Source organism: Grus americana, chromosome 1 (assembly GCF_028858705.1).
Source record: "Grus americana isolate bGruAme1 chromosome 1, bGruAme1.mat, whole genome shotgun sequence".
Classification (NCBI taxonomy): domain Eukaryota; kingdom Metazoa; phylum Chordata; class Aves; order Gruiformes; family Gruidae; genus Grus; species Grus americana.
Window position 1 is genome coordinate 117,336,102 of NC_072852.1, and position 16,477 is coordinate 117,352,578.

Consider the following 16,477-nt stretch of genomic DNA (forward strand, 5'->3'; position numbering starts at 1 on the left):
AACATATTATCAGGGAACACTATGGATCTCTAGGGCATGGCACGTGTTTGAAGTCTGTTCTGCTGTGTGTCAAGTGCTATTCTGATGTAAAGTTTTCTCACCTCCAAACTAAGGAAGTGAGCATCATCAGTCTTAATCACTTTGATTATATTTAGCATATACTTTATAAATTGCTTAATTTTCTGAATCTGTAGATCTTCCAGAAACCACTAATGGAATCTGAGCTGCTAACAGAAAAAGAAGTTGCTATGATTTTCGTTAATTGGAAGGAGCTGATTATGTGCAATATAAAACTACTGAAGTGAGTTATTTTTTTTCCCCTCGTACTTAGCAATAACAAAACCATGGGTCTCTCCCCCCACTTCTCCTTTTAGCTGCATGAAAATATTTCCCACTTATGCAAGTAGTAACCGAAAGGGCTGTGTGTTTTTCCTTGTTGGAAAAAACAAAGTATTAACAATGTTTGCTATGACCTGTGGTTGTTGTTGAGAAAAATCCAGCAGTTCTTTGCTGAGTAAGTATTTGCACTTGCTTTGCTCTGGGTGTACACGCGTTCCAGAAAGCAAGATCAGCCTCTCCTGAAGAGTAGCGCCTGCCAAGGCTACCCACAGTCCTGTCGTAGACTTTTACTTCCTCTGGTTCTGTCACAGCCCATACTCAGTTCCAGTCCTGTTATCCATGAGTGCAAAACAAGGCACAACCACCTCTGCCTCCCTTATTCCGAGTTAGCTGATGTATTCCTTTAGTTATTGTAGGCTTATAGCACCTGAACGAGCCGTTTTGTGAGAAGCAGTGCCAACAAAGCCTGGTTTCTTATGGATTTGTGTCCAGTGTACCCTGTGCCCTTCCTTCCAAAGTCTCCAAGTACTGCAACCATGAAACTCCACGCAGTGCAAGCACCTTTATTTCTCCCTTCATTCTCTGTGGCCTCTGATGGATCCATCTTCCTACTTGCATCCTTCTCACCCATCCCTACCGCTTCAGCAAGGCACAGTAAATGCCGTGGCTGGTTTGGAGGCACGTGCATGCAGGTCGCTCCTCTGGTCATTGCCAGAGAAACTGAGTAAGGATTGAGTTAAACCTGCATCTTTGTAAGCAAGAGGATTAATAAAATGCCTTTTTTCCCTACTGAGCTGCTAATTTTCATTGAACTTATAGGGATTTGATAATCTCTTAGGTTGTAAAAGACCCTTAAGATCATCAAGTCCGTAACTTTGAGACATCTCTGTTTTTGTAAACGTATTTGAAAACGGTTGACAAGTTGGAAAGTTATGACAGTGATAGGGCAAATGCAGGCAGCTCAATGACAATAAACCTCCTTTCCTTAGGAAACCAGGCTAAAATCTTGAAGTAGCTTTGAGCTTAAAGAATGAGGGATAAAAACCTTACCTCTACAAGAGCATATCAGTTACTCTCTTTCTAAACTAATAAAAAAGGAAATCACATTCCTTTTTATATTGTGTCTGATCTGGCATTGCATTAAGTTAATGTCAAATAACAGTTGGTGACCACAGGAGAGAAAAATGTTGTTGGCTGAGGGTGCAAACTTGATTATTGTATTCTTAAAATATGCAATAAATCTAGTGGCTGATCTATTTACTATTCAGGGGTCTCTTTATCTGAGTAATGAATAAGAACCAAACCATTTATTTCCTAAACGAGGAATCATTCTTTAGTGGTCCACTTATAAAACACACACAACCTTTTCATGTTTAGGGCTTTGCGTGTGCGTAAGAAGATGTCTGGAGAGAAGATGCCAGTGAAAATGATTGGTGACATACTGACGGCGCAGCTGCCACACATGCAGCCTTACATTCGATTCTGTAGTTGCCAGCTCAATGGGGCGGCGCTCATCCAGCAAAAAACAGATGAAGTCCCTGAGTTCAAGGAGTTTGTTAAAGTAAGAAAAGAAGCAATCACCATGAATTTTGTACACCGTAAATTCAGCTCATCATTTCGCTAATTTGCAAAACATAGTCTCAAATAGTGCTCTGTGTTGGGCTAGAATGAAGAATCTTCAAACTTAAGCAGTCGTTGAAGGAGTGCATTTTTTCAAACAACTGTAGAGCCATAAAATAATTCTGTTTAATATTGGGTTTGCTGTAAAATACTGGGACAGTAAGAAACAGTGAGTACTGGGAGAGTAAGAAGAGGCCCTTCTCAAGGCAGGTGAAGAATATATTTCAAAAAAATACACGAAATTCTCCTGCACTGACATTGTTTGTGATCTAAGAACAGATTCAGCTGAGGCATGATGTTCATTTGTTACCTTACCTTTTTCTTTCTTAGAGGAGCTCATTTTGCAGGGTTTTAAACAAACTGACTAACACCATTTTACCTCTCTAATGTTTCAGAGGTTAGCAATGGATCCTCGCTGTAAAGGAATGCCACTATCAAGTTTTCTACTAAAGCCTATGCAACGGGTAACAAGATACCCACTAATAATTAAAAATGTACGTTCTTTTGCAAAGATGATGTTTTTGATGCTGCTTTGCTTATAGCTTAATTACAGGGCAGTTTGTGTCAAGCTTTGTCACTGTTAGATATCTGATGTGCTAGGGAACGCAGGGGTATCCTTTTATATTTGATCACACTAGAGCAAATGCAGTAACTCATTTGGCATCAGCGAAATGACTCGGTATTTCCGTTAGAAACAGAGGTGAAACTTGCACACAAAGAACCAGAAGGTAGTAAATGCTAAATGAAAACTTTAAAATTCAGATAACGGGAGGAACGGGTCAACCTTATGCTCTTCTTTGCCTTTTTTCCATGGTGTTATTCCCTCCCCAGTCCAGTAAATGACATTCAGTGTGCAAGCCTGAATGCCAATTTGTTGCACGTTACCTTACTGTGCAGCTTATGTTGCTGGATAACTTACAACCCTTTCCTAACTTTCATTTGCTGCCTAACGCTTACCATCCTGAATAATGCTATTGAATTTGGCCCAGGACTTTCTCAGGAAAGATTTACAAATTGGATGTTGGCATTTAAGAGATTCCTTAATAGGTCGTGGATGTATTTCTGTATATGGCTGGAATTTGCATACTTATGTCAGAAGAGTGAGCAGTGCGCTGACGCAAAGGATCGGCAGGCAGGCATTCATTTCATCTGCTCACAAACAGACTGTGAGTTTGTCTCCTATTTTTCATGTTTATCAAGGAGGAAAAGAAATTCAGAACACACTGGCTGGCTCCGATGAAAATAAAGACATAAAACAGAAGTGTGGGGCTGACAATATAAATACATTTTAACTGCAGATAACAGAAAAGGCTCATGTCTTGTATTTATCTGTAGATAATAGAAAACACTCCGGAAAACCACCCAGACCACAGTCACTTGAAGCATGCTCTTGAGAAAGCAGAAGAATTATGTTCTCAAGTAAATGAAGGAGTGCGGGAGAAGGAAAATTCAGATAGGCTGGAGTGGATCCAGGCTCACGTTCAGTGTGAAGGCCTGTCGGAGGTAAACAAAGTGCTATCTAGAGTAACGCAAATGTGGGTGCACTTCTCCACCGGTCGGGAAGAAACCATGGCACTGCATCAGGGGACAAACAGTGTAATTAATCAAGTCATATGATCTTCAATCCTTTGTTTTCATCTTTCTTTGGCTCCCTTTCACTCCTGCACGTAATCCTTTTTGCTGCTCGTGTTATTGCCTTCTGTATGATAAATGCTGCTTTTGTTGCCTGCCTCTGGATGAATGCCAGGTTTGATGCTGCAATTTTCAACCACGTTTTCCGGTTTCATAGCTCTTTACAATACACTGCTTATTGTACCGCTAGATCTCATCCTCAGCTATACCTGACCATCCTGGAGTGCTTTAAAACTCATCACAGAAAATATTTTTTGTGGCAAAACCTTGTATACATTTTGAAAACTCAAGACTACAGATCAAGTCTCTCTCAAGACTTTACAGAGAGAATCACTGCCTCCCATTACATATTATTTTTTATGGTAACATGCTAAGTTCCTCTACTGCAACTATAATGAAAATATTGTGTCGGTATGTCCTGCAAAAGGATGGAGGATATTTTGATGGCCTCCCTATTATTGGTGAAGATAATAGAGGCAAGCAGATCACAACTTGATTTTCACAGTATGCATTGAGTTTTCAGTTCTAGGAGATAAAAAATAATAAGCACTGGTTGGTTTATAAACTGGAAAACATTGCATTTCATCTTGTGAAATCTAACTGTTTCAGGGGAAAGACAGGCATGACAATCTTAGAAGGGTCAAAGTCATGTTCAGCTGTCTTATAACTACTGCAAGATGGCTGCTTTTATCTTCTGTACATGTTGTCTGGCCCTAGAACACCAAAAAGAATACCTGAAAGACCAGCTGACTGCTTGCTGATATGGTAACACCAGTAGCAGCCTTGAATCTGTGGCAAGGAGCAGTGCAGCCTTTCCCCGGTTTTCTGGCTGCGATGTTTCTAATCTGTAAAAGGAGCCACTCCAGATCTAACTGCTTGGCCAGCTAAGATAGCAAGAACCAAACCATCACCTAGTGAAAATAAACCTGAAAATGAGGCTTTAGGAAAGTGCAAGCCTCTACTTGTATGGTAACAACCTCCAGATGAGTCTTAAATTCTGCCAGTTCCAGCCACTAGTCAGCAGCTGTCCCATAACTCCAGGTATGGGGGGTACACAAAGACAGGCTATCTGGAATTCCTTTGGTATGTTTTAATGGGTGAAATTCAAACACAATTCAGAAATCCAGGCCTTGTTAAGAAAGCTCAGCGTTTGGAGAGGCCATTTGCATAGCTCTTGCTAATCCAGGACAAGTCATCATCAGCCGAGTTCCACTCACAGAGATGCATGCGTGTGGCAGAGCAACTCGAAAGGAGGCACAAATGCTTTTGGCTTCTCTCCAACTGTCCAGGAGATGCCCTGTGCAACCGATGGGCTGCCTTAAAGTTAATTTTCGTGTAGCATTTCTATGATTTGCACCGCTTCTCATGCGCAAGGCAGAGACATTGCTCATCATCCCTGTGACACGAATTAAAACCAATGTCAGGACTCAAAACTATATTTGATCTCTTTCAGGGGAACCTCGATTGTTTTACTTTATACAGTGCGTTGTTCTTCTTCTTCTACTTTTCGCAGCAACTCGTATTTAATTCTGTTACAAACTGCTTGGGACCACGCAAGTTTCTGCACAGTGGGAAACTCTATAAAGCCAAGAGTAACAAGGAGCTGTATGGCTTTCTGTTCAACGATTTCCTCCTCCTGACTCAGATCATAAAACCTCTTGGCTCCTCTGGCACAGACAAGGTCTTCAGCCCCAAGTCTAATCTACAATACAAAATGTACAAAACTGTAAGTACCACTCTTATATGGTGACTAGGACGGTTATATGCTAACAGTGCATATAGCGGGCAGCAGCTGCTGTGCTGGATGCGTAGGCAATAGCCTTTATATAGAAGAGGGTTGAAAGCTTTGGCATAGGCTGGAGATTCCAGGGGCTGATGGTGAGAAAGCTGGTGGTTTGCTTTAGCGAGATAAGAGAAGACACTTTTGAATTTTTGCTAAAATAACCTCTCCAACAGAGGTGATGTGTATCAGGGAGTGATGGGGAGAGTAGTGCTTGCTGCTCTTTGTGGGAAAGAAGAGATTGGTGTGCTTCATGAGGCTGCTTTCTGACTTCAGGAGAAGTGTTCCCAGACTCTGGAGGCACCTATGTCTTTGATAATAAGAAAATTCCAAAAATGACATATCTAAAGAAAGATGGGAGGCAGGCAGGAGGGGAAAGATACTGCAGGCACAAGATAAATCTGTTCTAAATTGCTCTGTGTTGAATGCATCTGTTTGGATATTGTGCAGTAGAACTCTAGCTTTGCCTAATGTTTTACAGCCCATTTTTCTAAATGAGGTACTAGTAAAATTACCCACAGACCCTTCTGGAGATGAGCCCATCTTCCATATCTCCCACATTGATAGAGTCTATACACTCCGGGCTGAAAGCATTAACGAAAGGTAAGTACCTGCATAGGTCATGTTAGTACTGAATTTGAAAAGTCTGGTGCAAATGTATTCAATGTACACGTGCGTAGCAGTCTCCGAGCAGTTTATGTTACAAGACTGGAGAATTCCTTCTGCTCGAGAATACGGTGATACTCAAGCTATGAAAAGGAGGGACACATAATGATGTTTCCTGAATTCTGATAAGACCAACAGTGAAATGGCTAGGAGGGCTGATATATCGGCTATATTTCACAACATTTTATGTTAGCGTATGGAAGCCAAAAGATGCCATCCTATCTTCTTCTGTTAACATCTGTTTGTTTGTGCCAGTGCAAGCATTTGTATGGTCTTATGTTGAATGAGATTGAGGAACAGGTCAGAATTAGAACTTGAAGCAAAAACCTACCAAACTAAACCCAGTTAGTTTTAATCTGGTTGAGTTCAGACTGAAACAGTCAAAAGAACGGCAACTTCAAAACCTCAGCTGGTGATTTTTATCTCTGGCAAGCTTACGGAGACAAGATTACACTGACTGATACTAAAAAGGTTTCTCTACACAATTATAAATTCTTGAAAGATAACTTTTGTTAAAAAATGAAAGCCAAAAGTGCAGCTAACCCTTCCCCTGTAGTATAGACATTGTGTTATGCCAGCTTGCAAATGTATGCCCCTAAACATTCTGATGCAGAAAAATACATAAAACATCTTTGCTCTCTGCCTGCCTGACAGTGGTTTTCATTACTATTTATACAAATAGTTTTTCTTGAAAAGATCCTGCTTTTTTGGATCCCATTTGTACTTTGGGATGCTGTCTGTCCCTCTATGCCGCAGAATGAATGAGCATTGTGGTTAGACCCTTGGTGATGAAAATTGATACGGTCTTTTCAACTTAGGGTCTGTTGCACAAATCAGACTATAGCGATAATCATCTGTTCTGCATCAGAGCACTCACAGCAGTAGTCAGAAACATCTAAACTCTGTATTACGTTCATCCTACCTAGCCTGAGGAACTTCAGCGAGATGCTTAGGCACGCCACACTGAACCAGCAGCAGCAGGAGCCAGATCTTCACATACTGCACGCCCTCTGGAGGTGCCTGCCTCTCTCCGTTCACTAGAGGGAGAACACATGGGAATGGCTATCAAAATTTGGGCGCTCCAGTCAAATGCCTTTACTTATATGAGATACAGCCTTTGACTTTTTTTATACCACGATTGCTTGTTAAATAAGTGCAACATTTTAGATGAGATATCAGTTGAGCTTGATGATCTTGAAGGTCTTTTCCAACCAAAATGATTCTATACCTCCAGGTTTTCAACATTCACTTGTTTTTAACTAAGAGCAACATAAATAAAACATTAGCATTAACGAGTGATTAATTTGCCCATTTAATCTTAAAAGACCTTTACGATCAAAGGCTTGGTATACTTCTGAAGCTGACGTTTGCCATTTAGGGCTGAGCTGGAAGACAGAATTGTCCTTAAGTGTTTTATTTTCTTAAACACCTCCCTGTGCAGTATATAGGTGAGTGTTTAGACCCCAATCCAGGCCAGTGTAAGTAGCTACAATGCCCTGTAGAGCAGCAGCTCTTCATTTTGGGATCAGAAGTGGATCCACAACTTCTAGATTCTCATTTTGCCTTGGCTCAGGTCTCAGGCTCCCTTATATGTCACAGCAATTCGTCTAAACCCTTGAGGTCCCTTGGGAACCCTTCTTCTACGATTTTTCTCTCAATCTTTCCACTCAGTCTCTTTATTTCTTAAGAGAATTAAGAAATGTCTTAAGAGATTTCCCAGAAGGGCCCATAGGGAACCATGGTCATTCATCACCTGAATGTGTACTGCCTGAGATATGCTTCGTGCGTCCTCCTGTGGCTCAGAAAAATTTTGGTATGAAACCTCTAGGATCAAGAAAACTGGCCATCTCTGCAACATAGCTGTCGTATCTTGCCAGTGTTACATGAAGTTAGTTTATTACAATAAAGCAAAAGGCTTGGTGAACACAAACCTGTTATCTGTACCTTTTGGTTTTCTCACCAAGTCCCTCCTGCCTGTGATTTTCTTGAGCTTTCTTCACATGGTGGGATCTTCTGGCTTGGGATGGTTAAATTTCTGCAGGTGCTATGATTTCCAGTAAGATCTCTTCAGACGCACAGCTTCAGTGTGGCAGAGCCTGTGATGGGGCCAGAGCCTTGGTTGGGAAGGAGGGCCAGGTTTATTTTTGTCTGTTGTGCTCCAGGGAGGAAAAAATGGAAATGATATTTTGCAACTTTTTTTCCTTTCCTTCCGAAGGACTGCTTGGGTTCAGAAAATCAAAGCTGCTTCAGAACTTTACATAGAGACCGAAAAGAAGAAGAGGGAAAAGGCCTACTTAGGTACAGCATGGGATGTGGGGGGTCTCATCTTCTGTGGGTAAGTCTGTGGGTGGGAAAATACATTAATGACTCTTCTCTCTCCTCTTCTGTTTCACCACAGTTCGCTCACAAAGAGCAACAGGCATTGGGAGGTTGATGGTGAATATTGTTGAAGGCATTGAACTAAAACCTTGCAGGTCGCATGGTAAGTGCCATGAGTTTTTCATAATATGCTCTAAGACGATGACATTTCTATTCGTCAGGCTAACTTTGAAGGAGGTTCTTTCAAAAACATGCTTTTGTTTAATGAAGCCATTTTAATGAACTTAAAATATAAGGGAGTGATTTCGTGCAGTTCAGTAGCAGTCTTGCAGTTGTTCTGCATTAAGCATTTGTTTCAGACAGACTTACTTTCTACCACATAAGCCATATCATAAGAGATATAAGCCACAAAGTCCTGAAATGAAAAGTGGAAGGTGCTCAGCGCCTTGCAGAACTGTGTCCCTGTTCTTCATAATGGCAATGAGGCCACAGTCTTTCCCCAGTGCATTGGCTGTAGGAGTAAAAGGATGTTTAGGAAGAAGATAATACACCCAAAAACGCGATTACTCTTTTATGTTCGTTTCCATCTTCCCAGGAAAGAGTAACCCGTACTGTGAGGTGACGATGGGCTCTCAGTGCCACATTACCAAGACGATACAGGACACCCTCAATCCGAAGTGGAACTCCAACTGCCAGTTCTTTATCAAAGACCTTGAGCAGGATGTGCTCTGCATTACGGTGTTTGAGAGGGACCAGTTCTCCCCAGATGGTACGTAGAGGGACTGCCACCCTTCCAAGGGTATTTTCAGATCTCCTGTTTTGAAGAGGTGCATGCCTCCTGAGGTCCTAGGACCAGAGAATGGTTTGGGTTGGAAGGGACCTTTAAAGATCATCTAGTCCAACCCTGATATTGAACCCCTTTGCATATTGCATATTGGGAGCCTGCTCACCCTTATTCCCCAGTGAAGTCAAGCTAGTATCAGTGCAAAAAGAATCAAGCTCTCTGGTTTTCTTTGGGTTTCCTTTCTTGGGCAACTTGACGACAACTAAAACGTGGTTTGCAATTCTGCCAAGTCTTTAGAAAACTTTGGATGCTCTTTGCAAATGGATAGAGTAATGCAGGAGGAAGAGAAATGTCTTCACGTTCCTGTAATATGCACTAACAGTTGCAAAAATGAACCCAAGATTCATAACCCATTCTTATTTAATAACCTGGGATAGACATATGGAGCATGGAAGAATGTATTTTGGAGTCATAATCTCTCAGGAAGTATTTGGATAGGTCTGTCATTCATGTGGCCACTGCCAGCTGGCCTGTTGACCTCATCACTAGTGTGATGCACTCCTTGGCTCTATCATCTCCAGAGGGCTTCACACTCAGTTTGAACTGTGCGGTGGCCTTAGGCCTTTTTTCTAACGTATCGTAAAATAAATAGGCTACTGGAGCAAGGCCGCTGTGACGTACATAGTGGATTTTTCTGCTCATGAGACCATTTATTTTTAATGCTGCTGCTGTCTAATATGGTCCAGATAAAATCCTCTTTTATGCAGACAGCCAGCCTTTGGCCACCTTCCACTGCAAAAAAATAGTTGGGCTGAAGACTTGTTTTCTCCTTCTTTTGTGTGTAGATGGAAGCTTAGGTCCTTCTGCAAATTAGCATTTTATTGCAAAGTAAACCAGTTGTGTCATTTCTGAGCATGCTGTCTTTTTGCATTTCAGACTTTTTGGGCAGAACAGAGATCCGTGTGGCAGACATTAAGAAGGATCAGGGTTCAAAGGGACCAGTTACAAAGTGTCTCCTTCTGCATGAAGTCCCAACAGGAGAGATAGTCGTCCGACTAGACCTGCAATTGTTCGATGAGCCTTAGGAGGAAAGGGACCAATGTTTTATTTCAGTCTGAGTTCACTGCAATAGGTGTCTGCGGAAGCTGTCACAAAATCCTTATTGGTGTGGTATGAAACTACTGCTTGCCCTTCACACGTAAGAGGGTTATCAAAGCAAACAGGAGCATCTTTGTGCCTTGATAATTCTCACTGAAAAATGAATCCCAATTTAGTGAGGAGATCTCCCTCGATTTCTCTATGTGGAACTTGAGGTTAGTTTCCTGGGTTTATGAAATAACCTAGTTGTTCGTTGCGCTCCAGTCTGAAAGGCTGGCAAACCACATAGGTTGCTGTGCTCGCTCCAGTTACCCTACTCTTTGATTTACATGAAGAAGGCAAGGTTGGTATGTTTTGGAGGCTTTCTGCAGGGTTTTCCCCCTTAAGGAATTCTGTGCCTATTGCTCAGCAAAATGGTGTGTAAATGTAACGTGAATGGAAGGAGCAGTTATGCGGTAAGAAGATCTTTGAAGATCTTCATGGTGGTACTGAAAAGACTTAGAAAATAAATAGTCTATATCTATAAACAGAGAAGAATCTATTAACATACCACTTCATGACTCACGTTGCCCCTGAAAATAAATTATGTACAGGCCTTCTGCACAGAGATGCATTGCACTCCAGAAGAGTCCACCCACTCGGTACCTTCGGAAGCTGCTGTTTTCTGTGGGACTGTAAATGTTTGAACAGTAAGCGAAGGATTTAACATAGAGCCCTGCTGAATGTTGCGCTATACTACTTCGATACTGCTTTACTACCGCTGCTTGATTGTGTGACTGTAGATGGATGATCGGTCACCTGCGGCGGGGAAGAAAAAAAATCCCGGCTCCAGCTCGGGAAGCCAATTTCTACCCCGCAGAGTCTCGTTTGCAAAGCAATCGGTGGTGACCAGTTATTAAACTGTATTGTGCCTAACTGTGTTTGACATCATGTTACCGCATTCAGGGCAGCAGCATACTGTAGCTCACGGAGGTGTTTGTGGCAAGCCGGGGTGATCGCAGGTTCGGTGGCAGCGATACCGAATGCGACCAGAGAGTGCTTGTGATGGTGCAGAGTGGGTAACCCCCAAGCAAAAGCCTTCCCCCGGTCATCTGGGGGAATGCCAGAGCTTATCTTTCCATTTAACTCTACAAATACGCACGTATAGGCCCACATCCCGCAAACTTTCCCTGTTTGGCAAAGCACCCGGCTTTAAGCGCGCACTTACGTCTTGTTTCCCATAAGCACACACGTAAGTGCTTTGCTGAGTCTGGACTCGCGAGAGAATAGACCCCTAAGAGTAAAATTCCTCTTTGTTCTGCTTGGATTCATTTTGTTCATGACCTATCATGCATACACTGGTATTTTTGTAAGGACTTTATTTCCGAACGGGAGGTGTCAGCCTGTTTCATTAGCATGTGAATGTTCTTGTGGAGCCTGTTGTTAGGTTTTGGTGTTCCTTGCATGTCCTTTTGGTACTGGTTTCCACCTTTCCTGTGTAGGCGGTGTTCTCTAGCACTACAAGTCTTATTGATTTCCATTAGGAAATTAGGATATATTCATAACGGATAGGTAGATACAGTATGGTAATAAGTGTAAACTGTGCTGGGAAGTGTCTGTGTATTATAATTTCCTAAAAGACCACTGTAATGTTTCAAGCAATGGGAAAAAAAAAAATAATGTATGTTGGAGGGACAACAAAGTTTACATTTCATACTTTTCAGAATCGCTTTATTATTTATTTATTGAAGATAGTGTAGAATTTTGTATCAGAAATGACAGACATACTTATGTATTTTTTGAAACAAAACAGAGATACACACTTTAGTTAGAAACTTTCAACTGACCACATCTTAGAGGGAGTGTAACTTCCTAGGCATGCATTTGTTTACCACTAACTGGCTGAAAACACGATTAAGAGAACTTTAAGTTTCTATTTTTCAATGTTGTTAAGACAATTGTTTCAATTAAAATATGTAAATAGTACTAAACCCATGCTTTCCTAATTCCATATCAATACATTTTATTAAATATAATGTATATGAAAATACACTTTGTTGTGGTAGGATAAAAAAAAGTGATAAAATATATTAATGGAGTAACATTAAATGTCATTGTCTAACCTTTTATCGCTGTCCTAATTTTACTCAGTAGCTGTAAATACGGTGAACATTCATTTCAGTGTTTAAAAAGTAGCATCACTTTTTTATGCTATCATTTCACCAGCATGAATTACAGTAACAACTAAACAGACAAACAGGACAAAAAAAAAAAAAAGGACGGCAGGCGTAATGCAGAAATCCTGGCCGGGTTTTCGAAGGGAGCCGCAAGGAGCTGCACCTTCCTCTGAGACTCAGCTGGCGTGGGAAGCGAGGGACCCTTAGCTGCAGGGGCTCCTCTGAGATTGCGCCCCTCATCACGCGCCTGTACAACTGCGCCGTTTTGGGGAATTGTAACAGAACCGAGCACCTTCCCGACTGCTGTCACTTGTGATTTCCCACTTACCCTCGATGCACAGCGATGTTTAACTCCCGTTAATGTCAATAGGAGTTACGCAAATGTGATGATGATGAAGGGCTGGGGTTCGGCTTGCGGATATCTAATGAATCCCTCGTAATCGGTCTAATCCTAAAGAGGAAGGTTGTCCTAATCCCCGTGCACCGAGGACAGAATGTAGATATTCCCTTCGAGCCAGCCGACTGTGCATCGGGATGTCGCTATTTTCTCGCTCGTTCGCTCGCCCTCAGTGCCCTGTAGCACACTGGCGCTGCCGGCTTCCCAGACGGAACTGCTTTCACAGGCTTAGCCAAAAGTTCTCAGAAACCCATTGACTCCTGCCTGGTTTTCCCTATTCAGGAGTGCTACCATCTTGCACATCCCTTTGCATTAACTCCGTGGCTGCGCGGGCTGCAGGTTTCTGCTTTTTTTTACCCGCCGTAGCTGCATAGACCTCCTGCTCATCCAGGACTTCGTGCTGTAAAAGCTCAGGCCTTTTACTGAAAAAAAAAGAGACTCACTAGCTGTACTCCTGCTAGTGCTTTCACAGAGAAAACGGTGAGCTCTCGTGGGCTTGTGTGAATGCCTGCTGTGTTCTGAAGAGTTTGGGGAAGGGAGAGGCACACAGCAATACCTAGGAAGTTAGATATCCTTTCGTGTATTTAGCAAGTCAGCTGGCATTACCACAATATATGAAGGCCGAGCCATACGAGTGCCACGCGCTGGCTGTCAGGCCAGACTCTGCTAGGCTGTGCTACCCGTGTTGAATACATATATTTACGTAGACTCTATTTTTCCAGATGCTGGTTATTGATCTCTGGGTATCTCTGTAAAATAGCACACCTTATCTCGCAGGTCCCTTTCCAGCCCCATCAAGATGTGTGTACGCTTTTCCTAATGTTATGCAAAACAACCGCAACAACAAAATCAAAGCCCAGATAACGCTCGGTCACATTTTGGATTGAAAGAGCAGATTCATGCCGTTAAGCACCCCACTAAAACGCAGAGGTTGTAAACCTGTATATTGTGGAGTGCTGGGACTGGCTGTCTGCATTTGCTTTAGTAAAATTCATCCTTGTAGAGCGGCTGAGTACAAGGTGTCTCTGTTATCCTTAAAATGAGGCACTGGTGAGGTTGAACTGGTGCATGGGACACTGGGACTGGCCCTCAAGATGGGGTTTCATATCTACCTTTTAGCAGGCTCTACTTTTTTTGGAGAAGACGTTTTGCTTAGAAGTAATTCTTCAGCATCAAACTCCTTGGCTGGCAATCAAGCCTTTCTAAAAAATAATACTGTGACTTTTTAATGCTTTCACTGCCTTCCTTGAAACAGTGGTCTTGCTTTGGATAAACTGGGAGGAAAAAAGCCCTAAGAGAAGAAAGAGCAAAATCTGCAGCTGTGAGAAAACATGCAATGGTAACAGTTGCGCTGGTAGTTTGGTTTCCAAGCTGTAATCCTGGGAATTGCATTTTCCCCTTAGGTACATTAATTTTCACAAGGAGAATAGTGTTTCTCCCTAGTGCTTCCCTGGTTTGAAGTCTTGTAGTAGAACTGAGTTAATGGGGCAGAAACTGGAAGGGAACACCACCACTTTTTGAAATAAATTAAAATGACTTTTGAAGGATGCTGGTAGCTGGGAACAAGCAGAATGTCAACGTTGTTCTGGCTGCACACAGAACAGGATGCCAAAGAGAAAAGAAAGGAATCTTTTTTTCTTTTCTTTTTTTTGGGGGGGGGGGGGGGGGGAGGCGGGCATGGTTAGTTTAAGTCTCTCAGCAGAACTTCAATTATCCAGGACCCCAAGCATCCATAATATAAGAACAGCGATTAATAACAAACCATGTGTTTGCCCTCAGCCTGGGAGAGCCACACTGGATTTAGTGCAGCTCTGTATTTATGCAGGCGTTTGCATGCACTTTTTTTATAGAAGTGGAGCTTTTTGGTGTTTGTAACAGCCCTTGTACTCCTCTGTGCAGGAATTACCTCTGGGGTGCTTAGGCACCTTGTTGTTCCAAGATGCTTTCACAGGGACTTTATAGGCTTGTAGACATTGCTGTCAGGCTCTTTGCTTTCCTGGTGCCATGCAGGCAGCTCCCACGACCCTCCAGGAGGTACAGGGGTACATGCCTCTTCCATACGGGCATTGGTTGCACCAGCATCAACATACCAATTTTCTGTCACTCTTGTTTCCCCAGCCTATAGTCTTATGAGGTATTTGCTAGCAATGCCTTTATACATCAACCGGGTGGATGTCTGTCCTTTCACCCGTATCCCTCCCCATTTAGGACCTCTCCATCATTGCTCTGATTGCAGTAAGAATCAGCCTGGTCTTGTCAATCTGCCTCGAGAGCATTTTCTCGCTGTGGACAGGAGTCAGCCCTTCAGAGACACCTCTCCAGGAAACCACCTGAGCTCATTTTCCCTGTGCTTGGTCAGATGTAGCTGGAAGTCGTTATGTCCAGGGCAGGTTCAGCTCTCCTCCCTTTCAGGGGTCCAGCCCTCCACCTGAGCATGCATCCATGTTGTCCTTCCCAGCAGTGCCAGGCTGGCAGCCACCCATGCTGCGAGCCCGTAGCCTCCCGTTTGTTGCCATCAGGGTTCAGGCTCATGTTTGAGATCAGCCAGGTCCCCTCCTGGCCATGATTTTCCCCACCCGCTGAGCCTGTTGGCTCCCTCCAAGCCAAACACCAGTTGTGTTGCATGAACGAACGCAGTGGGTGGCTGGAAAATGCATCTCACCTCATCTCACTGCCTTGCTCTGTCGCAGTCCCACTAGGTTTTTTTCTTCTGTGTACATCTTGTGAGTAAACTGGTGCTTCTGTCCTGCCATTAATTTAGTCCTTTGGAAAGCATCACTCTCTCCTTCCCTTTAACCCCGACTCCCAAAGCTCAGCTGTGTGAAACAGTGCTGGTTTAGGGACTCCTTTCCAGGCTTCTCCCTCACAGCTCATCTGCCGCAGCCCCGCAGCCCCTGGCTCAACAAAGCACTTCAGCAGATGCTTGACTTTAATTCGTGCCCCAATTCAGTGCAAAGGCGTGCGTAAAGCCAGCCGGGTGCCTACGTGCTTTGCTGGGGACACGCGGAGGAATTCAAAAGGTTTTGATAATGTAGAGCCTACATTCTGAAGTTGGTTCAAGCTCTGTAAGGATTGGAAGATTGTAATAGAGCATCAAACAAAAAGTCAAGGTTAAGACAAAATACAGTAGTTTGTAGTCTTTGCAGCTGGATCTGTTTTCTTCTTTTTCTTCCCAAGAGTGGTTTTAGCCACTAAACTCACCAGAATTGTATTTACTGGGCAAATCATAATTCTTATAGTTACAGATTGCAACACATTTGGAAGCACTGTAAAATTAAAAAAACCCCCAACCACTAGGCTGACTTTGGCCTTGGAAATACCAAGTACTTTGCCAAGTATGGTGCTGGTAGAAAGCCAGTTTGGGAAGTCCTGAGAGGTTGCACGCAGCCAGTGAGTTGTCTTGGGCACCTTGAAAGACAGAGCATGGCGCTGAGCCGCCACTAAGCCAAATAACCAATAAATTACATAATGTTTTTCTAGATGCACTTAATTATTATATATTTTCTCAACATGAGTTTTTATGAGGGAACTTTTTAGATGTTCATTTTACAATTTTTTACCCTTTAAAAATAAATAAATCACTTTTTGTTACATGTGAGTAGGGTTGGGGGGGGAAACATTGTGGATAATGCATTTTTTTGTAATATTATTAAATACATTTCCAAAAGTAAAATGTGGTAAGTCCA

At 42.7% G+C, this 16,477-nt stretch overlaps 1 protein-coding gene across 6 annotated transcripts in view; it reads left to right on the forward strand.

Moving 5' to 3' along the window:
* The window catches only part of ITSN1 (intersectin 1), a 142,253-nt gene extending 128,288 nt beyond the window's left edge, over positions 1-13,965 (forward strand). For 5 of the 6 annotated variants that reach the window (XM_054813507.1, XM_054813539.1, XM_054813498.1 and 2 more), the window contains 10 exons: positions 195-301; positions 1,717-1,900; positions 2,355-2,453; positions 3,295-3,462; positions 5,105-5,317; positions 5,853-5,974; positions 8,253-8,335; positions 8,436-8,519; positions 8,952-9,125; positions 10,077-13,965. In XM_054813507.1, coding sequence (XP_054669482.1) covers positions 195-301; positions 1,717-1,900; positions 2,355-2,453; positions 3,295-3,462; positions 5,105-5,317; positions 5,853-5,974; positions 8,253-8,335; positions 8,436-8,519; positions 8,952-9,125; positions 10,077-10,225 — 1,383 coding nt within the window. In that variant the 3' untranslated portion in view covers positions 10,226-13,965. The remainder of the gene's footprint in view (positions 1-194; positions 302-1,716; positions 1,901-2,354; positions 2,454-3,294; positions 3,463-5,104; positions 5,318-5,852; positions 5,975-8,252; positions 8,336-8,435; positions 8,520-8,951; positions 9,126-10,076) is intronic. The other variant, XM_054813522.1, reaches the window with a different exon arrangement.
* Positions 13,966-16,477: the final 2,512 nt, after the last annotated feature.